Source organism: Theobroma cacao, chromosome 3, assembly GCF_053813885.1.
Source record: "Theobroma cacao isolate CCN51 chromosome 3, ASM5381388v1, whole genome shotgun sequence".
Taxonomy (NCBI): Eukaryota; Viridiplantae; Streptophyta; class Magnoliopsida; order Malvales; family Malvaceae; genus Theobroma; species Theobroma cacao.
The window spans coordinates 45,178,783-45,202,898 of record NC_142641.1 but is presented as its reverse complement, the minus strand read 5'-3'; the positions used below and the strand labels follow the sequence as shown (position 1 = coordinate 45,202,898).

The window sequence follows — 24,116 nt, the reverse complement described above, 5'->3', positions numbered from 1 at the left end:
AATTAGTTCACCTTACCCCGTATGTATATTCTCCTTGAATCGGACCCTACATATTAATTAGCCGAGGTTTTTGACTCTTCCTTTGTCCCTTTTTTTTCCTTGTTTTGTAAATTTACCTTTTATATGAGATGATCATTGAATGGAGGGCCTTTTACAGATAATTAGAGCCCTTAACTCCCAAATGACTTCATCGATTAGAAAGATCTCTTGACTACAAGGATGAGTCAGGATTTGAACTCTTATTTAAGTCTTAATCATCAGTCGAGCCAGCAAGCTCCGACTCTCTTTCTTTCTTAAGACAAGTAATTTCTGTGAGGTTCAAGCTTTTTTGCACTGATCTATTCTAAACCAGGAACGCTCTCAAACCTTCCTCCGTGTCCCCGGAACCCCTATTGGATGTGACAGAAAATAGAGGGAGAGACAATGACAAGATATGCCTAAAGGTTGTAAGGGATGTAGATTAGAGAATAATAAATTAGAACTTATAATTCTGGCAATTCTCTGGAATGAAGTTCTTTGTTCAGTTCTGACTCTTTTTGTCCAAGCAACTCAGACAAATATAAAATGATAATAAGAGCTTTATTTCTTTTAGCTAGGCACTAATCAGAATGATCGAATTCTACAATCTAAGCTTGGGTTTTGTCAGGTTCATTTGGATTTCAAGATGAGTTCAGCTTCGGGTTGTGGTCGTGAAGAAAAGCCAGATTTGACTAATAATATGCAGCCAGGAAACATTACTGCTTGAGTTGGAAAGCTATAGAAATTGTGGTACGTTGGTCCATAATCTAACAAGAACTCAAATCAATTCTATCCATATGAAAATTCGTATGCATTTATATTTTGCGGCATGATAGATTGCTTTCACTATAAGTAAATGCATTGAATGGTGACACTTACTCTTCAGTATCCACAACACGGTAAACACGGACCCAGAAATTTCAAATGCTTCACGATCAAGATATTAATTGCACTTGATGCTTGCCTGTTCTAGTACTCCCTCCAGTGTTCTCTCCCCCTCTACACCCTGATCCTCCGGTTGCCTATAAAAGGCTAACTCGACACCATTCCTATGTGCTTCGACAAAAGAGTACAAAGGTGAAGATGAGTGGAACAAGCTGCCCCAACGCCTCGTATGCAATGGCTGGGTTAAGGCCTAATGGGAACCATCACCAAGCAAAGAGGACTGATAAGTGCTGTTACTTTCAGATGCCACTTCACTATCCAAGGTACAAGAAGAGTGACTACGAGAACATGCCCGAGCGGCAGCTGGACTGCCTGCTTAATGAGTATGGGCTGCCCGTCATTGGAGATGTCAACCAAAAGAGAAAGTTTGCTATGGGAGCCTTTCTCTGGCCTTCCCAGAATGAATAGAGGTTAATTTCAGGCACCCGTCTGCTCTTGCTTCAGTATGAATTATATCAGCCTACTCTATTCCTCTACTGTATATCATCATGCTTTAACTGATAAAGTCTTGCAATATTCTGTACTTTTGAAGTAGCTTCGATAGTTGGTGTCAGTGTATTATATTTCATTAATTATGTAATTTGGCATTATCATTGATTACCACTTTATTGTAATGGAAATATAGTTTCAATTTCTTTTGTACTAATTGCCTAAGGCTTGGACTACATATACCTAGCCTCCTCAGAATCAGTAGCATGCTTTGCTCCATGAGGACCGTGACAAACATCCCAAACAAGAGTTTCAGAATTTCTGTCTCAGGTCCTCATCCATTGCAAGTATTGTTTCAATATAAGAATCTGCCGAACATGTTTATTTCGACTGCAATTAAGAAAAAAATGGAAAAGAAAGAAGTTGGACAAGCAACATCTGCTGCAAAAGAATGAAAACAAGACATGGCGGTCCCTTTTACACCAGAAGCACATGACAACTCTTATCTGTAACATGATTGAAGCATTTGACAACTCGAAGATCTCATTACAAAATCTTTCGAGCCTTGTTATTTGTAGAGATTAGAAGATGAGGATGAAGAAGAACAAGAAAGTCTAACAGAGCCATCATTGATATAAAGGACTTGGAGTAATACGCCCAGTTTTCTCACCTGTTAGGTTTCCCATTAAATATGACAGTTACTTGTGACCTCTCATACACGGCAAGAACATTTAGCTACATATGGGGAAAAAATGTTAGAAATTTACAGTTCTTATTGTTGATGATACTGTAAAAACTTTCAGAGAAGATTGCTTTCTGTGTTTAGACTATAGAATCGTAGTAGAGTTAGTAAAGTTTTGTATTGTCCAAGGTCCAAACAGTGCAAAAATCTTTCTCTTTAGACCCTGATGTACCAGTATGGCCTTTTTTAGAATCACTGTGTATGCGTTTCAAGTTTGTTAAAGCTTCATCCTTCATGATGTATGTTTCTTGACATCCCACTTGTTTGATGGGTCCAATGTCAGGAAAACATGTGGCTCTGAAGCGACCAGCCCTAGCATCAAAGTACTAGTTTGGGATATTGATAGCTTAAACCCAGCAGCAATGGGTCAATTATTTACTGACCAATGTCGAAGTGATTGGGTGTCGTGAAAATATGGGGTGAATGAAACCTCTCAGGCTAACTAGAACTCCCCAAATGGATAAGGAGGTTTTAAATCAGCATTTAAAAGAAACAATGAATCAAGCAGCCATCGATTTCATTGCTGTAATATGTCAAGACCCCCCCTTCATGCGTCATCAAGGATGTCTGAGCCCTGGTCTTGTGTTTTTTTAGATGTACTTCAGGGCAGGGTAGACCTTGCAACGCAAGGATTAAGGATGTTTCAATGGGTGAAAATTTTCTTCACCTCCCTCCTGTAACTTTCTACCCTTCAATACAAATATCCACATTTCCAAAAAAAAAAAAATGTCAAGACCCCGATCGTTTGACATGAATGTATTGCGGCTTCTCTTGCAGTTGGGTTTTATTAATTGTTGAGACAGACAAGTGATGTTTTATGTAATGATGGTTCAATTTTTTTATGAATTTGATTAGAAATGGTTGACCCAATTGCCTCCCCAGGATGCTTATCGGCCAAGGCAATTTTATCAGCAAACCACAAAATCCCTATATGTCAAGAGTGTGTAATTAATCAGCTTTGACACTTTGTTAAGAAAGAATTCTTCATCATGACAGAAAAGGATAAGAGCCCTTCAATATCTTGATGTAGACAACACAAGAGCCATAACCTGCATTGAAAATCTAGCTCTGCCATCTCATTATCGCTTGACATGCAGCATAAACAAAACCCAGCAGGAATATGGTGAAACACTGAAGATGAGAGGAGAGAAAGTTTAGCACTGCTAACTTTTTTATTTTCAACAATATTCTCATTCAAATAACCTATACATGGCATGCAATCAATCAATTCATCAATTCATTTCCCTTTTCCATTTGCACTGGTTTTCTTTCCTAACATAATATATATGAATATGATGAAGGAGATGGTTTTATTCCTTGCTTATTAAATGAAAAAGCACTCAAGAATCTTTGCCTTAATATTTTCATGTGGAAGATTCAAGCTCGTAATGATTAAGGTGAAGGGAATCTTCACAGAAGGGAATGATTGTTGGCATTTGCTGTGCTGTTGTTCTGCCAGAACTTCCACAATTCTTTGTTTAGTCACACGAATGCTTGTTGGCATTTGCTGGCTTTCAGAACAGATTCTAAAGCACAACCATGAGAGAAATTTTGTCAAATTGCAAATTAATTACCATTAACGAGGAAAAAAAAAAGTAAAACTGTAAACAGATTCACCTCGCCAACTTCATGCAGCAGCATCTTGTGTTTAATCCCTTAGTTTAGTTTAGGTAATGACAATTGTATTGTTTGTTCCTATTTATCTCACTTAACATACCAATTCTCTTCTTAATAATTCAATTATGAGTAAACCCATCTTTTATAAAAAAGAAAACAAGTTACACCCCGTATAGAAACTTGGGCCCATGGGGTTGCTTTCGGAGAAATGGGCTCAATGTCACATCAATCAATTCTACAAAGTTATGTGTAAATTTTGACCCGGAAATATAAAATTCAGATAATTTATATTTAGATTTAAAGTGAGTTCAAGTAAAATTTTTATTACCGTCTCAGATTTGGATAAATTTCAGAAATTACTTTAAGATATCTATTACTCAAACTCCATCACATTAATTCTTGGATACCCAATATCCTAAGTCCCATTATACTTATATAAATATTACTATGAAACATGAACCATGAACCATGGTCTCTGTTATTAACCATCAGGGTAAATTGAGAAAAGAAAGAAGTTAAAAAGGTTATTAATAAATAAATGGTAAAAAACTACCAAAAAAAAAAGGAGAAAAGGGAAACAACACGTGGGCGAATCAGAACCGAGGCAGATGGAGCCAACTAAGGTCACAAACTGTTCTGTCACCCAAAGGAAAAAAAATTCAGGAAAAGAAAGGGAGGCTGGCAGGGGCGGGAAGGAATCACATGGGGAGCGACTCTGACTCGGTAATCCTAGGCAACAGCCAAGCGCAAACCGGGTCCAAACGCTCCGAAAATTACGGTTCGGTTCCACCCCACAAATCCTTCCCTATTCTTTTACTGACCGGTTACTGGTCACACCTGTTTTCTCTCCCCACCTCTACCGCTGCATATAAAAGCACCTCCAACCCCTTGTTGCTTTTCGTCGTCACATCATCAGAAACTCTCTCTGTTTCCTTGGCCACCGGATATTCTGCTCCTTCCTCTTCTTCAACAACAAGAAGAAGAAAGAAGGAAAGAGCTTTTCTTTTTCCTCTCTTTCTCTCTCTGCGAGGCTCTCCTGTGCCATTGCAGGAGTGTCTTTGAACAAAAGCTAAATTTGAGAAGCATCGCAGAGAGAGATCGAGCATTTTCTGTTTTTTCGGAAAGGAAGAATGGCAGTTTCCAGGGTTTCTCTTGCAGCTGTTTTTGTAGCTCTCGTTTTTGCTATGATTGCCTTGCCTGCTGCTGTTCAGGCCCAGTCCTCTGCTCCCGCCCCTGCCCCCACAAGCGATGGTTAGTTCTCTCTCTTTGTTTTTCTTTAGATCTGAGATCAAATGCCATTTGAATTCATGTTTAAAATTTAACTTTTTGATGGGGGGCAAACAGGGACGTCGATTGACCAAGGAATCGCATACGTGTTGATGCTGGTGGCGCTGGTGCTGACATACCTCATTCACGCTGCTGATTTCTGCTTCAGCTTTTGAGCTTGCTAATGGAGCTAGGTTGGGGTGCTGAGGGTTTTTTTTTTTTTTTCTCTTTTTTGGGTTTAAGTTAAGACTAAAGAGTGAGAAAAAGGAGACAGAGATGGGAATTGTTACATTTGGCATTTTGTTGGGGGATGGATGATGTGTAACCATGGTTCTAAATGTTTGTAATTAGAGATTTCGATTAATCACTTGGGCTTTTGTGGATGTTGATAATGTCATTTTCACGTTTGGTGGTATTCAGATTTTCAGTCTCTTTTCTGCCCCAGTTTTCTAGCATTCCCTCCATTGTCTCATTGCTAGGCTACTCATTTGTTCAGCAGGCAACCGCTCCATCTTATGGAATTGACTCAAGTAATTCTGGAAAACTACTGTACTGAGTTTATAGGTTTCTATGGCTAATTATGTTACTAAAACAAATGGCATCTACCAAGCCCTGGCCTACTAGCAATTGCAGGTCCTGAATGCTTTGCGCCATCCGAATTCTAAGCAATCCAGCTTACAGAATTAAACAACTGAGAAAAGTTATGAACAGTTTGGGTGAAGATTTGAAGAATTTGGTAGTTGTAGATTTCGACCAACAGGGTGTGGTACAAGGACCAACCGATTACTAAAGATGTTCATAAAGCAACCCATGGCTGGAATTTCTACAGTTCTGAGCTCCAGAATGTTCTCCCTGACCATTCAAGAATATTTTAGTATTACATCATACAAATTTCTGTATTAGCCAAACAAACTATTTAAATCCTCCAAGCAGACCAACAAGCCAAACTCCAGGGAAATAAAAAGAATATATAAACAAAAAAAGGAATATATCTTCCAACAGAAATGGTTCTCCATGGACAGCAGAAAAACAATTTCCAAAGAGCGGTAATAACCAAGTTAAATCATCATGTTCAAACTTGTGTATATATTTTCCTTGCATTGCACCATATCGAAAAGAAGAATCCATTCTTCTGTGATTCATGATCTTAAGAGGTTCTAATATCAGGTAGAATGATCCAGGCCAAGGGAACTCCAACCCAGATCACCATTAACAATATGTTCATAAAACAACACGACTTATTTGATGTTTAGACTCCAAATTAGGAAATATTTACTTTTGCAGGCTCGATCGCAATTGCATCTGGTAAAATGAAACAGGCTTTGAGCCTGAGCAAGCAAACATCACAAAGACACACACCAGTGGCGCCACCATCTAACCTTTCTAAAGAAGTTCTCAGCCAACAGCAGATAAGTGGATACCATGTCAAGTTCAATATTGAGTATGAATTTCAGTTCACAATGGAAGCATTTTTGACTGAGCATCTGGTTTCTCAACAACTGATTGAAGAAACAATTACGTTTCTCAACAATACAAGATAAAAAAAATGTAAGGCCATCTGGTGATATATTCTTCCAACACAAGATTTCATCAATTCTTCTTGCTAACTGAATCTGTGTCCTGCTGGTCTTGATTATCTAGTGAAAATTTCTTTACTTTCTGCAAAGAGGAATGGCTCGCAAGAAAGCAGAAGTTAGAAAGACACATTCACACAGAATCCCTAAAGACAAGCATGTTGGCAAACATGTTTTTAAATAAATCCAAGGTGAATAATCATGAAACATGGGGAAAATGAGTGCATTTGCTCATAATTTCATGGGGATAACAAGTCCTAATTGTTTTTGTTCAGTGACACCAAAAACTATTCTACCAAAACACCCAATTGATGCTGAACTAACTGAATCGGAGAGCTCAAATAGATACCATTAAAACTTGCACAGATCATACTTAGATTTAACTATTCCACATTGCAAAAACCAATGACTTAATTGGAGCAATTTCGGTATTGCATTAGGGGTTTGGATACAAATAAAGAATACATAATTGACCTATATGGATTAATCAAACTACCAATTTATCACAATTTAAACAGAATTTCACAAATTTTTCCTAAAAATGGAGTCTGGGAATTAGTAACAGTACCTTATCGAGGACGCACTGTCGGAGAGAATGCAAGAGACGGATGCATTTTTCTTGATCAAAAGGAGACTGGGTAACGCAATTCAGTAAAGCCAGCGCTTCTTGCGCGCAGACGGGCTGAGCACCTGCCTCCTCCATGGCTTGCTTCAGGTTTTCCTTGGGTTCAGGTATTCGGGTTTTAGATTCCAGGATAAACCCCTCCTAAACCAAGGCTTGAGCACTGTTTGGTCGAACAGGAAAAGAGAGAAAAGGGGGTGGATTTGTTAGTTTTGCGCCTGCTGTTTCCGCTAAATCACAAGCACACATGCACGATAACATAACATCCACGCTTTTGCCTCTATTCATTGCCATGTTGGGTTGGATTGTGGACTGAAAATGGAGAAGCTAGTCTATTTCGGTGATTGCGTTGGGGCATTTTAGCCCATAAAAATGTTCTAATTCTAAAAAGATAGGCCTCCATTTCAGTGTTAATGGAGTGGACTGAAAGAGGAGAATCTCTGCTTTCTTATCAGACTGAATAACAATGGTCCAGTTGAGCCACACGGGCCTCTGCTCCATGGATAGGATAGGACTTTTTCAAAGAAGACGGACAGACCACTACTCCTGGGCCTTGACTTATAATGTCCAGAAGACCAAACCAGAAAGAGAGAGAACATCACCCCAAAATGGGCACTGACAGAACATTAACAGTTGTTCTGTTTTAACAACTCATCAATTTGCTATACAGAGGAGAAACACAACTAATTAGTTCCTTAAATAAATTGTTAGAACTATTGTCTATCAATGGTGCAACACATGCATAGATATGGACAAAGAAAAAACATTCAAGATTTGAACAATCTAAACAGTGACTTTGTCTTCATTTTATCTGGTGACAAGATATAATGCGCAGAAGAAAAGAGGAGAGAGATATTTTTACAGTTGAGAGAGAGGGTGTGTGCGTGTGTGTTCAGTCAAGTGCGGGTGTTTGGAAATGGAGAAAGCCATAAACATTTTATGGTAAAGATAGTCAGTGGAAATGCAAACAAGTGGCAGAGGTAGAGCATGGGCGCATGTAACTACAATCCCAATCCCACAAGAATTGGGTGTGGATTGTGAGTTCAGAGTTGTGGGCTTTTCTATTAAATATATCTATTAACATAATTCATGGGATACTTAGTAAATGCATGTACCTATGCTTGTAGGTAGTATATCTTAGGGGAAGGGTATCTCTGTACATTTCGTCTCATATCACTGTGGTGTCGGTCGGTGAAAATGAAAGAGAAGCCATCCCCATGGCCCATGGCCCTACCTGCCTGCTTTTCCACGCGCAACGCATGAGTAGGAGATTATACGGCCTATGGCCCTTCCTCATTTTTGCTTTTCCTTTTTCCCTTTCTCCACTTGCACTTGCCATATGGGCCTCTCAGGATTTTTGCTTTTACTGCCTAGTTGCGGTTGGGGATGGAGCACATGGAAACATTGGAATTTAAGGAGCAAATATCCCATACGTACTTCATGTGACCACCTCATCCTCCAAACTCACCTCTCTCTCTTTACTCCTTTTTTATTATTATTATTTTTTTTTTTTTTTCAAATGGTTGTACCTTTGTTCCCAATTTTATCGTGTAGGATGTCAATATTAGACCTAGTCCGATATCAATGATTATTCCTAACACTTTTAAATTATCAAGATTCTGTTGATCGATATTATTTTTATAAAAATTTGAATAATATATAAAAAATAAATAATGAAAATATCAATTAAACTAAAGCTAAAAAACTTAAAAACCAAGTGCTGTAAATATCAAAATTCAGGGTTTAAACTTTTGGGCTAATACTATATGGAACCTAAAGCATTAATTTTGACTATTGATGTATTTCAGGTCCTATTGTTGCGAAATAACTTTATTCAGGTTCTAATGGAATTGAAGTCTCTCAGCTTCCTCCCTGCAAATTTGTGTACAGACTTAAAGCCTACAAAAATTTATCAGTTCTGGTAGAAGTTGTGAATGCTTTTCACCAGCACAATTTATAGGGCATACGCAGAATACTGTGGTAATAAATAGTAAAAAGTTGAAAGGTTTAAGGGTCATTTTCCTTTTAGGGGGCCACAGAAAAATTAAGAAGCCCACAAGATGATGGGCCAGGATGCTTATGTGGATATCCGAAAACGAGCCACGCTTATCCAAAATGGAGGGTCCATATCAGGCTGATGAGATGGCAAAGATTAGTGGGACCACGAGGATCACAGCCGTGCCCCTCGGAGAAAACAATCAAACAGTGATGGCTGAGCTGGAAATCAAGGGGTGGGGACCAAAAGGAGGAGGGACCGGGGGTGGGGGGTTGAGGGGGGCGGGGACGGGCTTTTAGTTGCACGACTTGCACTGAACGAGGACATGGAAGACCGTTAACCTGACATTACGTGTACAGCCATGATTGAATTTCATAGTAGGACCTGGAGAATAACAAAGAAGATCTTCTGGATTGTTTGCTTTTCAGCCTTTCTCTTTGAAATGAATCTCCAAAGTTTTGGAATTTTGCGCTACGCAAGCCCCCTCTGCGGCCAAAATGAACACCTTTCCTTGTGTGGCTGCCTGCCCCTGACCTCCTACTTGCTTCAAAGACCAATGCTTCTGCCAAGAGACAAAACTAGTCAAAATGCCTCTCTCCCCTTTTCCTTTTCTTTTCTTTTATTCTTGAGACAAAGTAAAAGATGAAGAGATATTTTGGGTTTTCTTTCTCTTTTCTTGATTTTCCTCTGTCCTTGAGATATTTTGCGGGGAGAAGATGAGATTAGACAAACCATATGTGCAACAAGTACAAGCATACAATTTGTTGATGCAGTGAACCTTTGCTAGTGCAAACTTGTAACACTTGAATCCTTGTACAAGTTTCTTTCTTTTTTTCTAATTCTAAATCAGAATTAACTCAAATCATTGACAAAATATGAATGTCTGTAGTCGTTTTCTGAATTTAAATAAGATATGACATGACAAGCGACGAAATCCAGAAAGTTTTTACTTCTTTTTTCTTTCGCCTCCATTAGGGAACGAAGGGTAGGAGAGTTTTGGTGTGTTAATAAATGATCATGCAATGTGTATGATCGTGAGGGCCCCAAAAAAATTAAATACCCAGAAGAAAATAACCCATGACTCGAGAGTTTACTGTCTTTATGCATCAACTTGGCAGCTGAAGAGGCAGAAAAATCCCAGTTGTAGGGCTCTCTCCCAATATGTTGTGCCACTGAAATAATAATTTTTTTAATCACTAGATGATTATAAAAGTCCGCAAATCTACCCCTCCCCCCCCCCCCCTCTAACTGGCCCAAATCTACCGGACAATGACATCTCTTCTCTCCCACTTCACGGTATCCCAACCACTTGCTTGAAATTATCAAACACTGGTTTGGAGTTTGGACATTGTTAGGCAAATGAGATTAGGAGAATCCTAAAAAATTACAGAGACAAATGTCACGAAACAAAGAAAAAAACATTATGGGATTTAAGAGTATATTTGTCATGTTAGGGAAGTTGGCTCTGGGTGTGGTCAGGTATGAGGCAGTGTAGTGTAACTGTTTTAGAATAATGACAACTTCTACTTAATGAAATTTCCAGCTATTTGGATGAGGACTATTAGCATTAGCTAATATACTTTTGGATTTAGCATTGGGGGATTGTGTAAGCCAGGAGAAAATTTTTCTGGTGCTGCAATGGTTCAGGGAGAGAGAAGAGGGAGTTCTAATATGCCAAATTCTTGTGACATTTGTACTCCCACCAGCTAACCGTATGGGACCACATTCATACAGTTCATCAAACCATTGAAAACTGTTTCACTTTCTTCTTTTTTCCACCCTTTTGCTAACATTTTCACTTGGTGGGTGCTATTATTCGGCTTACACTAATAGCAATGAAGTTAGAACCAGGAAGACTCAGAACCAAATCCACAACTTGAACCTTCTTTAGGATCGAAGTATTGTCACATAATCACATGTTAATTTCCCACAAGATCAAGTTTAAAAAAAAAGGGTCTAATTTGAGAGGATGAAGAAACCCACACATGATGACGAAGTGTTGACTGAATGCCCCAGTTTTGGCCCAAAAATGATGAACATTGATTTGCTAAATTCACCAACAGACAAACACTAAGGAGAAAGGGACCCAGAAATTGAAATGCCCTGCCCGAGCTCTCCTTTTACCCTCTCATGATTCTCTATGCATTTCCAAACAATACCTGTCGTCTCAAAAAACATAATAATTCCCAATCTTTCTTTCTGGTGTGTAAAGCCACCTTGATATCTAATTCTGTCTTCTATTTTTTTCATTTTTGCCTTCCAGATTCATTCATGTCTCTCAAGTGGTCAAATTCTAGTGAAGGAGAAGGAAAATGAAGTTTCAGATGCTGATTCATCTTGTTAAAGGTTCATTTATTCCGTGACTAGAGATTGACATGGAAAAGGTTGCTTTTCTCTCATCATAGGGAGCACCATCGAGTGGTGCTGCTTGCTTTTGGTCATTTAAAGGCACATTTTATATGTTCTCATTTTTCATTTTTAGTATCACAAACTTCGCTGTGTAACTTGTGACATACGAAATAGTTTTTTTTTTTCAAATTTAATTAAATTTATTAAAACCTCCCCACTTAAATTGGAAGTATCAAACATTGAAATAGACAAGCAATTCATGATCTAAAGTGGCAAAGGCGTAAAATGGAAAGAGTCCCAATCAAGTAGGGGATCGCATGTTTCAATGATAGTTGTGTTGTATAGAGTGATGAAACGTGGAGACCCTGAGATAAATTCAGACTTATCCCAAAGATATTACCAACTTGTATTTCTTTCTTATGCAAAACCAACACCTGGGATGGGGGTGGGGTCGGCGGCCCAATGGGACAAAAAAAATCTAATAAGACGGATAGCCACACTTGCCGCTGCCCTGCTTAAACAGATCTGTTATTCCTTGAAAACGGCCATAACTGAAATCCCTTTCTACCTCGCCACGTGCCCTCCTTGATTTTTGTCCCTTTTATATATATATATATATATATGTCCCCTTTTCCTTTTAGTTTTAGAATTGAGGAACAAAAAAACCTGCTTACAAGCAGTTTCCAATTTCAGTTGTTCCATTTATTACTTGGATAACTTTCAGTATCAAAATAATTCCGACCAAAACATTTATTTTATATATTATGTATTATATATTATTACCTTATTAGTACTACTAAATGTGTTTCTTAATGACTCAAACGAGTTTACTGTTCCATCCGTTATATGTTTCTCTATTAATTACCACAACGTAAATGGACCAACAAAGTAGTAAAGGAATGTACAACAATTATTAATTAGGTTTGTATAATTTACAATATCATATAATAATAGTAATGAAAAAAGAAAAAAAAACCCAAGCCCCTAAGTCTCTACCAAGGGTTTCACTTGCCTTGTACCACACAGTTACTATTTCCATTACTGTAAAAACCCTTGTCTTCCTAGATAGGTGGAAGTTGACGTTCATTAAAGTGAAAATTAATTATTGTTTTACTATGTTGAAACAAAGAATAGCTGCCCAATTAAATGATAGCTTAACAACTTTTAACTCTGAATTAAGCATTTAAGCATCCCCATAGACATTACCTTTCAGTACCAGTAATCAAAGGGCTTGTTGATAGGCCTATGTGCAAATAAAAAGGAGGATTCAGATTCAAGTTCAACCGTTGAAATTGCTTCTTTGTAAGAATCTATCTTTTTAAAATTTTTTGAAAATAAGCATTTAAAAGAGAGAAAAAAAATATTAAGGTGCATGGATCTATTTGATAGCACGTGTGCACTACAAATAATGAGAATCTAAAATCTAAAACCTTACAAGTATATTATTGAAGAAGCCAAAAACGAGAGCTTTTGAAATGTTCATGTCACGTGCATCAACACGTGCCTTCACAAGAACTAGTAGCAAACAACAGCGAAGAGGAACATAAACGACACAGCACACAACACGTAGCCAAACTCGTCCGTCACCGTTACTGTGACGGAGATGTTTAATATTCTTACTTTTAATTAATATTATAAATAAATAAATTTTAACATAAACAAAACCGGAACAGGGGAGGGGGAAAAAAACAAAAACGCAGCCGATATTTTCAGTTCCCGCCGATACAAAACTTGCCGTAAAACCGGCATTACACGAGAGATAAAAAAACCGAAGAAACACTCTGTCAAACGGCTAAGAGAGAATCCGTCGCGAACAAATCCCCGATGTCTTGGAAATGATCATCGACATGTTGCCAGTTCGAGAAGCTCCCAAATCCGAACTCGAAATCCGCTCCCGAACTCAGAAACCCGTTACCGAAATCATCTTTCATGAAAGCTTCGTGGAAGCTCGTATTATCGTCGAACAAATCCGGTACGGAACTGAATATATCATTCGGAAAGAAAGACGAGTAATCCGAGAAACCGGAAAAGTTCTCTCCCGATATGCAGCAAGACTCGTCGAGGGCATCTTGTGGTTCGCTCCCGATTTCTCGCGATTCCTTGACGCTTTGCGAGTCCACTTCGTCGGTCGAAAGCGAAGGGCAGCGGAGAACGGAGGTCGGAGAGCAAAGGTTAGTGTTGTGAGATTCTTCGCCGGAGTTGTAATCTGAGCTGGATAACGGTTTTTGGCTGTTATTGTCCTGAACCAATTTTTGCGGAGGAGTGGTAAAGTTGGTGAGCGCGTCGGGTCCACGCAGCTGAATAGCGGCGTTGTCATAAACCATTGCTGCTTCTTCGGCGGTATCATAGGTACCTAACCATAACCGTACACGTCTTAGTGGGTCTCTGATCTCAGCAGCCCATTTTCCCCAAGGCCGTTGTCGTACTCCTCTGAACTTCTTCCCCGCCGGAACCTTTGCCGGCGATTTAGCTTTGGCTTCGGCTACAGCCGCTGGCCTTTTTCGGGGAATCTTTGACAACGACGACGATTTACTTCTCCAAACGGCATCATTTTGAGTGGGACATGATGACTCGATAGTAATTTCGTTAACGAATTTCTTGACTCTGTTTCGAGAACGAAATCGGGTTGTTTGTTCTTCTTCTTCGTCGCTGGAAGAATCAGTGGCGTCAGCATCGGTAACTGAAATCCGAACAATTCGGGGCTTCATTTCTGGCTGATTTTCGAGTCTGACATTTAACAGTGGCGTAAGGAGCTTGGTTTGATTGCGGTGTTCTGTGTATTTGATTGTAGGAACAGGACAATGATCCATTTTTTTTTCAATCTTTTTTATTTCTTTTCGTGTTTTCAGATTCTTTCACTTCTTCTCATTGAGAGTGAGAGAGGGAGTAGGAGGGGGGAGCGAAATAAAAGGAGGGAAGGGGAAAAGAAGAGATTCCTTTAAGACTAGACACGAGGAGAATAAAGGGTTAAAAAGAAAGCTGAAGAAAGAACACGTTAAAGAGAAGCTTGAAATGAAGAGAAATCCACCATTAATCGGTTCAAAGGCTCACTCAAAAGTTTATCAAACGACGAGAAATTTCAAGGAAAGTTATCCCAAAAAAAAGGAGTGTGCTTAAACAAGCAGTACGGAAAGCACCGAGATGGTAAGACCCACTGAACCAGTAGTAGAGAGAGGGGAGATAAAGAAAAGAAGAAATTTTTGTTGCCAAAAGTTGGAGAGGAGAAAGAAAAAGGGAAGATACCGCAAGCAAATGGCTTTACCGGAAAAGGGTTAGAGAATAAATGTCCCAAAAAAAACCACCAGACAGTGCTTTTCTCAGTTGCTTAACAGAGCACGGACTCGCTATTTTGGGTAACTTTCAAATCTCAGTCTTAAAGAAACTAAGAACCGAAGCTGCTTTCTGATGATACTTTCTCCGGAAAACAAAAGAAAGGAAAGGAAAAATCTCGGAGAGGAAATGGAGGAGTGAAGAAGAGCTCCTTTGATAGATAAGAGAGGAAGAGACAGAGAAAAAATAAGCACCGTTTGAAGTCCATACCGAAAGTTGAGCTGTTTTATAGGATCCCTAAACCAGCCGTAATCGGTTCACCCGGTTTAAGTGACATTTAATATTTTACAAGTCTCGAATTTGTATTTGTTTTTTTCAATCTTCCCAGTAAAAAACAAAAACCCAAAAGAAAAGGTTTTTTAATTTTTTTACTAAAGGGCGGGGAGGATGGGTCACACCGGCGATTTTTAGATTCCGGCGAGGTAGAGATATTTCGCGAGGCGCCGCATAAGATGGGCACCTACAATGTAGACACGTGGCAATTGGTCCCCACAAAACAGGAAGATCCAATGGGAAGGGCTAACCGGGATGCTGACTCGGCCAAAAGATTTCTTCTTGAAATCAGGGATTCAGGTCACGTGACACCGGAGACTCGGGTCAGTCCTCCCCTTTGACTAAAGAATATTAACAACTGGTAGTTAATGATTATTAACACTCCCATTTAATTTGTCCTCCCTAATTCCTAATTAATTTACCTGTTACCCCTGTTTTTACCCTTCGTAGGGTATTTCCGTCACTTTCTTGAAGCCAGAGATTGAATTGCAGGAGGCCGTTATACAGGTGGGGAAATTTACCATTTTACCTTATCCTTTTGTCATTTTATATCTGGGACTAACGTGGCAGGCAACCTTGATCTTGGCGCTATTTTTTTTTCTTCTGTTTTTTTTTTTTATTTGTTACTGTTTTAATGACCCTGCTGGGTGTAGACTGTAGAGCAGTTGCGATGCTTTTCATGTGCAGTCACGCGCAGTGAAACCGACAAGTGGCCCGTAGTTTTGATTGGCCTCAGCAACCGGTTTTTTCCGGCAGTAATATTAGCCGTAAGATGAGACGGAGTCAAATAATCACAATGGCAATTAATCATGTAAATGGTGCTTTTGATGCACAGATGGAACGTACCCAGTTTTAATTAGGTCACGTGATGATAAATTGTTTTTTTTTTCTTTTAAATCTGTTAGGAGAAATTAAGGTGAATAAATACCCGGAATTTACTGTGTTTTACAGTATGTCGGGGCAGTTATTAGTAAAACGTTGTTTGCCCTTTCTTCTTTTAATCTTTTATCTTCCACAAAATTTGAGTCGGCCAATATTACCTGAATTTTTTTGTTTGTCCAAATTTAGATATCTTTATGAAAAATAAATTTTTTTTATTTTTTTATGAGAAAGACCAAAGAAGTAAAAATTAATTGAAAACAGCTACATAACCTAATGATACGTATTTAAATTTAAAATTTAAATCATTTTACTTATATTAATATACATGTATCTCGCTTTTAAAAAAAATACATGCATCTCTTTATAAAGTTTGAATCTTGGTGTTTCGAATAATAAAAAAGTGTATTTGCAACGTATGTGCATCACGTGTTGTTATACCAGTTAAAACAGCCTTTAATGCTACACGTAATGCAGCTGGTAAGGAAAAAGGAATTACTTATATTTATTAATGGTGCTCATTGGATCCATTTCTTCATCTATCTTTATAGCATTACAAAAGCTTTGGTGCTTCCAATTAATAAGCAAAGCCATGTGTCTTTATTTTTCGTGACCAAATAATTTTTACTTTTACATTTACCATTTAGAAAAAGGGAGTCCTTATTTTTGTACCCTGCCACGAGCCTTCATCATTCTGTCTTCCCCCAACTTGCATCTGATACAAATTGCCGCTACCACCCAGCTTTTCTTTTTTTGCTCTTTCATTAAAATGGGTAGTAATTGTTTGCTCTCATGAATGTTGTCCTACGTATGCTCTTTCCTTTATGTTTAGGTAGATTTCATGTAAGTGGTTAGGTGAAGCTTTTTAACAATTTCACTGGTTAGATTTCATCTGATACAAGTGTTTCCTTTATGTTTAGTAATTGTTTGCTCTAATGAATATCCCGTGCTTAAATTGTTAGTAACCAAAGGTAATTGGATTGTTTACTTTGACGTCGGCAGTTGTATGTTAGAATTTTGAAAAATTTAAACTAAAATTAAAGAGTCTTAAGTAGAACAAAAAGGTGACAAGTTGCTGTTTTTGTCAGTTGTGGAAAGTTGCCGGGCATGGGCGTCCAGTTATCTCCATTTCTAATTGTGAGTGAAGTGAGCCAAATGAAAGTCGAATTGACAAAACATATATATATATATATATATATATATATATATATATATATATATATATATGTTTTATATAATTAGTGAATGAATAGATTTGTGAACAAAGTGGACAAAACCCCAATCAGAGGAAGATACAAAAACCAGGCGGCTCCTTTGTTTGAAACGTCCTTCGAGGGACCGTGCAATCAACGACAGGAGCTCAAGCATTCAGTTACAAGTCTTTTGACCCCCCAAGCTTTTTGTAAATTTCCACCCTGTTTAATACTACTAGTATTTTAATTAGTTCATCCTATTTTTACATAATTATCGAAATGAAAACGATATGAATATCATGTTTTGTGTGCTAATCAAATCGACAGAATTAAGATATGAATAAATTGTATTATTTTTCTTAATCATTCTTGGTAGTTAACTAAATATAGGTATTTAGAAAAGTTTATGCTAAGTAACTTTCTTTTGCTTAGATCCTATTTTTCTATATTTGTCATGTCTTGGCGTGCCTTCTTCTTTTTTTTGTTTTTTTCTTCTGGAATTAGGTGTCATTGAACGATTGCTTGGTGGGTTCTCACTGTCACAGCTAGATTATGCTTCTCAATTAGTGTTCAATTTTGACTATTATGCTAATTAAAAGGAAAATCAAACAACTCTCCAATCATTTGCCGTTTTGTTTCCATTTTCCAACTTTGGATTATCTCTCGACGAGTAGTGCTTAGACAGATATCTATGGCATAATACAGTTGATAGCTACATCTTTTTCTCTCTTTTCTTTTTTAGTTTTTGTTGTTAATATCCATAATAGTTTTAGAGGAGTGATTGAGGTTGAACCAACGCATTTCATTATGCAATCAAAAGGACGAAGACTTAGTCATAAATATTCAAACCTTACCACTTAGCTTTTGATTAATCGAGTATTAAATTTGGATTAATAACAACCAAAAAGGTTGCCTAATATTCCAAAGACTAACGTTTTCGAAACTGTTTTTATGTCCCAAATATAGTACCTTCCAACCATAGCCTTTTACTCAATTCTTCTAAATCAATAATCTACATATGGGAGATGTTTTTTTAATGGTAGAAATTGGTACTCTCTCTCTCTCTCTCTCTCTATATATATATATATATATATATATATATATATATATCCAAGTACATGAGGCAAACTATGTTTATTAACTGGTCTTAATTACTCACAGATAAAAGGTCAATATCAATCAAATTGACAAGTACATATATTTTTTTATGTTATTAATTGCACAAATAAAATTCAAGATTTTAATTATTAAAATAAAAGAATTAATATTTATGAGGTAAGAGAGATCGTTTTTTATTGCAATACCCAAATAAAAGCTCATTAAAAGAATTTCATATTTATTAAGCATTATCAGTAACGGTTAATAATGAATAATATTAATATTTTTCTTTTCTTTCATAAGTTAACTTTTAATGTATTGTGGACGGTGATAAAATATATATAACAATATATACATTAGTCTAGAAAGTAATCATGGGGAAATTTTAAATCACTAAAATCAATAAAAAAAAGACCTTGAGAAAAGGGATGTGAAGGGGAAAAAAAAAAAAAAAAGAGCATCCATAAATGCATTCAAGTCATGGAGAAGAGTGTTTTGAGATCCCACTAATGTGAAGAGGAGAAGAAGGAGGGGTATATGTGGATTGGCGAAAGAGAAGGTTAGGTAGAGACAAACAAAGCACAAAAAGCTGTAGCTTTCTCGGACACTGCCCCCACTTGCAAGCACAGCTTACCCTAATGGAACCATTCATGTATAAACATGCAAACAAGTACATCAGATTCGACAAAATATGCTTTGGGAGAGGTCTTTGGTCCAAAACCTTTACTTACCAAAATTTATATTACATGTTCTGTTGTTTTGGGTCGACCCCAAAACTACAAAAATAAAATAAAATTTCTTAAATTGCAAGAGTAGGGTGTGAAAGATGAAGGCAGAAGTCAATGAGCATCATCCCCTAGATATTGCAATTAGCTTTGAGCCCACAAATTTGAGAGAAATCCCATCATTGTTTGGATTCATTTTGGACTTCCATATTCCTATATTAAGACAAAAAGCTCTTAGACCTAGATTTATATAATTATTTGATAATCATAATGGTTATGAAACACATAGTCAAAAACAATAAGACAGGGATATATGATATCTTGGGAAATATTATGTTCGTGTCTTGTGTTATTTAGCTTATCCCCTCCACCCCCTTTTGCTTGTCATTTCTTTTATTCCTTCATTCTAATTATATTAATAAAGCAATTTTGTGAATATTTTTGGTGCATCACCGGCAATTTTGGGCAAAATTAAGAGAATAAATCTACCTATATGCTTTTATTATTAGTAATTGTATTATTTTTTTAAGTTTAATCCCATTTTATTACCTGATTTTTGTTTATTTCTTTTACAAGCGAGTGGCGTGGGTTGTGCTGATCATTTAAGCCCTCAACGAACCGTACGGGTACTGTCTCGCAACTCGAAGACAATAAACTGACCGACCGGAACCAAAAGGGTCTTTTCCACGACCCGTAACAGGCGCCGTTCACTGTTTTCGAGTCCAACGACCGACACGTGTACGTTGTCACACTCTCAGCTTACGTGGACTCCGTACGCGGATGAATATATAATGATTTCCACCGAATCCATTTATTGCTTCTTCCACACCAGTACAGTTCAGTGCCCGTTAAACGTCATCGCATTGTGTTCCTGGAAAATAGTCAAAAACACACTAGTTCAAAAAAATTTCGCCATTGTGAGGTGAACTGTGCTTGAAAAGTAAGGTGCAATTGCCTCAAATTCAGGGTTTAGGTTAGGGCAACATTATGAATTTATGTTGAAACTCTTTAATGGGTTAGGTTCAAATGTTCCATCCTCACCATAATTAATACTCTTTTCTTTTAATCTGTTGACTTCTCTCCTCTTTTTTAAAAAAATTGAATAATAGCATGATACTTAACCATACATTTTGTTTATAAATTAGTTAAGGCATATGGTACTAAATAACCAAATTTAAAATAAAATAAATGAAAATCAAATTCATTAATTCATGAGGATTATGATTTAGTTGAGGTGTAAAAGTGAGTAAAAAAAGGAAGAGATAGATAGATGCATTATGTCATAGGTCCATGTTTCCAACCTAATAAATATATTTAAAAATACAAGACCTTTATACATGTGAATTTACTCTAATATCACTTCTTATAGATTTACGTTTTCAAATTAAAAAATATACATGATAAATGAAAAAAAGTCTTTGTTTATATATTTAAAATTTAATGATGTGAAACTCTTGACACATTGTTCCAAATCATATGTTGAAAATTAAAATATAAAAAAGAATTCTCGATGAAAGTTTTTAGGTGGATAAGTAACAAAGGCATTAATTCAAGTACCCAAAAATGTTAAATTTTTAAGTTTTGATTGATTAGCTTTAAATGCAAGTAAAATTTTGAGGAATGTTTGGCTTTGGGTCATGGCTTATTTCCTCCGCTCCTCCGAAAACACGCCTTTGTAGGAAAAGCTTTAGCATCAATCAACATCATATTTGTCTTTTGTAATTGCAAGTAGGCATAGCGCAATCATGATTCGTGACAACTCCCATCTATGAACTTAAAGACGAAAAAAACGTGTTTGGTAACCTGGAAAAAGATGGGTGGAACATGCCATCCTAAAAGATTAGGGGATAAAATGAAAGTGGAAAAACAAAAAGATTCAATTATCGCATGATTAGGATGTACTCAACAATGATGATTAGAGAATCATTTCAGAACCCAAAACAAAGAGACACTTCCACCTCAGCAACCGGAACAGGGTACATGTGGCCGACTTGGCTCGACATGCCACGTCATCCGTAACTGAGATATTTCGAGTGGAGATCGGCTTGTAACTTGTCACTCCTGTCCTCATTAGAGACAAGCTGTTGTACATATAAATGGTGATTAAATTAGGGGGGGTTGGGGAGAGACCTGATTTTCAGGGTTCGTAGCCCTTTCCAACTCGTGTGCACGTCTCCTTTGCCGGGAGGGGGGCTTTACACGTGCAATTGTTTAAAGACTCAAAGGAGGAAGGAAAAACCAGAGTGAAAGATGAATGGGTTTTGTTCAAAGAATCCAAATGCAATGTTGTTAAACATAAAAAGACATGGGTCACAGTGCCCTATATAAAAAGAATAATATAAATATTTAATTTGAACTGAGATACAACCAAGCTTTTATTTGCTTGCTTTCTTTCTCTTTTCATTTATGGGGAACCAAAAAATTTTATTATTAGTGCAGTGTTGATGCAGGGCATGGTTTGACCCCTTACTTTCAGGGTTACCAATGTCTCTACCCTTTTCTTTTATGTTTCTTTCTTTTTTAACAGATCTCCTAATTAAGTGGCCAGATTAACCGTCGAGAACTGAGAACCTTTCGTTAACTTTTCTTGGAATTTTGTTTCTTTTCCAGAATCATGCATAGAGGCTGAGAAAAAAAAAACTTTTTAGATGTTTTTGGTTCACATCAAACAGTATGAACTTTTTAAATATCTAATCTCACTCTAATATATTAGGATCAATTTTATGTCAAGTCTCACTCTAATACATTAAGATCATGACATGACTTGTAGGATTATAAAATGTCGAGTCTCACTCTAATATGTTTTGAACATGACATGACATATACAAAGTATTCTGTCTCACGTTGAAAACATGACACGATGTATGTAGGATATTAATTTTATTTTGACTTATTGATCTTATGATTTTATCTCAAAGAGAGCTGGTTAATATCAACTATCACGATTCACATCAACTTATAAGATATTGTCTGTTTTGAGTTACTGTTGCATGGTTTTATCTCATAAAGACCTCACAAATTGAAGATAATGTGAGCTCTTAAATCCTCAATTTCACTTTAGTATACAATCCACGTGAAATTTGTGAATATTCTTTAGGATCATGACATCCTTTCGATGGGAAGGCGACACTGAATGTCATGGGTCACACTAACTTGACTCATAAAGACTCACGATGTTGTCCCACAAATATGACTTACAAGTTGATAGTTGAACACTTAAATACCCAATTTTATTTTAATATACAATCAATATGAAATTCATAATTTTCTTCAGAGATCGTGACACTAAGTCATACAATTTGTAGTCAAGACATTGTCTATTGGCTTTCTTTTAGAGATGCTCAAACTTTCCCATATTTCTAGTAGTTTTTTCCCGTTTGATGCTCGAACCTGGTTTTTGTACTCTTTTTCTTGAACGCCCTTTTTGTAGTTAGGAATTTGAAGAATTTAATACTCTTTATTATTATTATGATTTTGAAGTTGGGACAAATCACAATTGAGACAGAAAGAAAATGAAAATTGGAGAGACAAGTTGGACACGTTGTGCTGAAAAAGGTCACATGGGGGTCAGGCAATAAGTAGGATCTGTAGGATAGGATGTGTATAAGATTATTTCTTGTAAATGTTTATGAAGATAGGTAAGATACTAAATACAAAAGCTAAAACGTTGGCTGGGGAAATGGTTCAGTCCAGTGGCCGGACTGATGTTTTTTGAATAACTATTAATGTTAAGTTTAATTTTATAACCTTCCTCCTGAGACCTTTTTCAAAGGCATTAAAGGTCACATTCTCGAATGTTTTAAACAGAGAACAAAGAAAAAGCCTAAAAGAGAAGGTGAAGCTCAAGTGGGATTTTGTGGGCACAGGTTTTCAAGCCAGAGGGGGTGGCCTAGGATTGTAAACTCTACCCAAGTTTTCATGGCAAAACTTTTTGTCATGTTGTGCAGGAAAGAGGAAAAACATCAAGACAAAAACAAGAAGAGTAAATTTGAACGATGTGCGTTCATCCACATGGGTGACTTCTCACCATAGCCCCTCATCTACGCTAGTTTTCAGTTATGTACAAACATTGAATTTGGAAGGGTTTTTCTTTTTTCTCTTTATCAGTTTATGAGTTGTTAGCCCCATGTAGGCGTAGATTTGATAATAAAAGAACCATGACAGAGCAAAGAAAGTAAATAATTTCTCTTTTTTTCTTTTTTTTTTCTATTTTTGGGTGTCGGTTTTTGAACAACTATGGGAAAATCATTACGCCGATGTTAGAACAACAGCAACAAAGGCCAAAAACGAGGACGACCACCATTAATGTTTGAAACCAGAACAACTTTACTCCCCTCTGCTACTTACTTGACAAAATCTGTGGTTGTTTTTTCACTCCTTGTAAACAAGGGACGTGGAAAAATCTGATGTTGGCTATAGTGTCCCACCTGCTTTTAGCATTGTTCTTTTTGCCAGCTGGTTGCGTGTAGAAACCAGGGTAGGATTAAAAGGGAAGACGAAGATTTGGTCTAAGGTCTAAGAGTAGACGAATGCCGTTTGATTTGTTTTAGCATGCTGGTTTTTGTCTTAAGTCTAGGGAAAATGGAGGTTTCTTCATAAAGAGGAGCTTTCCTCCCTTGCTCTCTGGGATGTTTTTTGGATGCAGTCGTCTCTCTCTTTTGGGGAATTCTTTCCCCTTTCTCTTAATAAATATTCTCTTTTGCTTTTCGAAAAAAAAAAAAAGGGCTAAGAGTAGAAATGCAGAAGCTAGAACTCTAACAAGGAATCATTGCAATCTCCGGTTGTTGTCTCCAATTGTTTTTCCAATAGCAGAAAGTTTTGTCAAAACAATGTATCTGAAATCCTGTCTGTAACATTGGGTCTAAGTATAAATGAACATGCTGTGCCTGCTCTTACTTGCATGATCATTAAAAAACCAAAGACGTGAACATTTGGTTCTTATATTTTTTAAAAAGAGACTTCTGAAATGGGCTGAGTGCATTCATACAAAGACATACCGGCTACCCACGCAATGGCCTGGCCCGACACCATTGCTCCTCTCTGAAATCTGGGCTGGCAAG

General features: G+C 37.2%; 3 protein-coding genes and 1 pseudogene across 3 annotated transcripts; 3 read left to right on the top strand and 1 right to left on the bottom strand.

The window, feature by feature from the left end:
• The first annotated feature begins 1,006 nt into the window (after positions 1-1,006).
• On the top strand, positions 1,007-1,594 carry LOC18606649 (uncharacterized). Its single transcript, XM_018118015.2, has one exon. It carries the CDS (start codon positions 1,102-1,104, stop codon positions 1,369-1,371), a length of 270 nt encoding a protein of 89 aa, XP_017973504.2. The 5' UTR covers positions 1,007-1,101; the 3' UTR covers positions 1,372-1,594.
• A 3,034-nt stretch (positions 1,595-4,628) lies between these two features.
• Positions 4,629-5,461, top strand: LOC18606648 (arabinogalactan protein 41-like). The gene is made up of 2 exons (XM_007040372.3): positions 4,629-5,002; positions 5,096-5,461. The coding sequence occupies exons 1-2, from the start codon at positions 4,882-4,884 to the stop codon at positions 5,191-5,193; spliced, it is 219 nt and encodes a 72-aa protein (XP_007040434.1). The 5' UTR covers positions 4,629-4,881; the 3' UTR covers positions 5,194-5,461.
• Positions 5,462-13,125: 7,664 nt separating this feature from the next.
• Positions 13,126-15,051, bottom strand: LOC18606645 (ethylene-responsive transcription factor CRF1 pseudogene; annotated as a pseudogene).
• Positions 15,052-15,069: 18 nt separating this feature from the next.
• Positions 15,070-16,077, top strand: LOC18606644 (uncharacterized). Its single transcript, XM_018116658.2, has 3 exons — positions 15,070-15,484; positions 15,612-15,668; positions 15,815-16,077. Exons 1-3 carry the CDS (start codon positions 15,341-15,343, stop codon positions 15,935-15,937), a joined length of 324 nt encoding a protein of 107 aa, XP_017972147.2. The 5' UTR covers positions 15,070-15,340; the 3' UTR covers positions 15,938-16,077.
• Positions 16,078-24,116: the final 8,039 nt, after the last annotated feature.

Excerpts from the sequence above, each read along its gene's own strand:
- LOC18606644 (XM_018116658.2), top strand. The coding sequence starts at position 15,341 with ATGGGCACCTACAATGTAGACACGTGGCAATTGGTCCCCACAAAACAG. Across the intron at positions 15,485-15,611 it reads ACGTGACACCGGAGACTCGG|GGTATTTCCGTCACTTTCTT; the intron begins GTCAGTCCTCCC and ends TACCCTTCGTAG. Across the intron at positions 15,669-15,814 it reads TGCAGGAGGCCGTTATACAG|ACTGTAGAGCAGTTGCGATG; the intron begins GTGGGGAAATTT and ends TGCTGGGTGTAG.
- LOC18606649 (XM_018118015.2), top strand. The coding sequence starts at position 1,102 with ATGAGTGGAACAAGCTGCCCCAACGCCTCGTATGCAATGGCTGGGTTA.
- LOC18606648 (XM_007040372.3), top strand. The coding sequence starts at position 4,882 with ATGGCAGTTTCCAGGGTTTCTCTTGCAGCTGTTTTTGTAGCTCTCGTT. Across the intron at positions 5,003-5,095 it reads CCCTGCCCCCACAAGCGATG|GGACGTCGATTGACCAAGGA; the intron begins GTTAGTTCTCTC and ends GGGGGCAAACAG.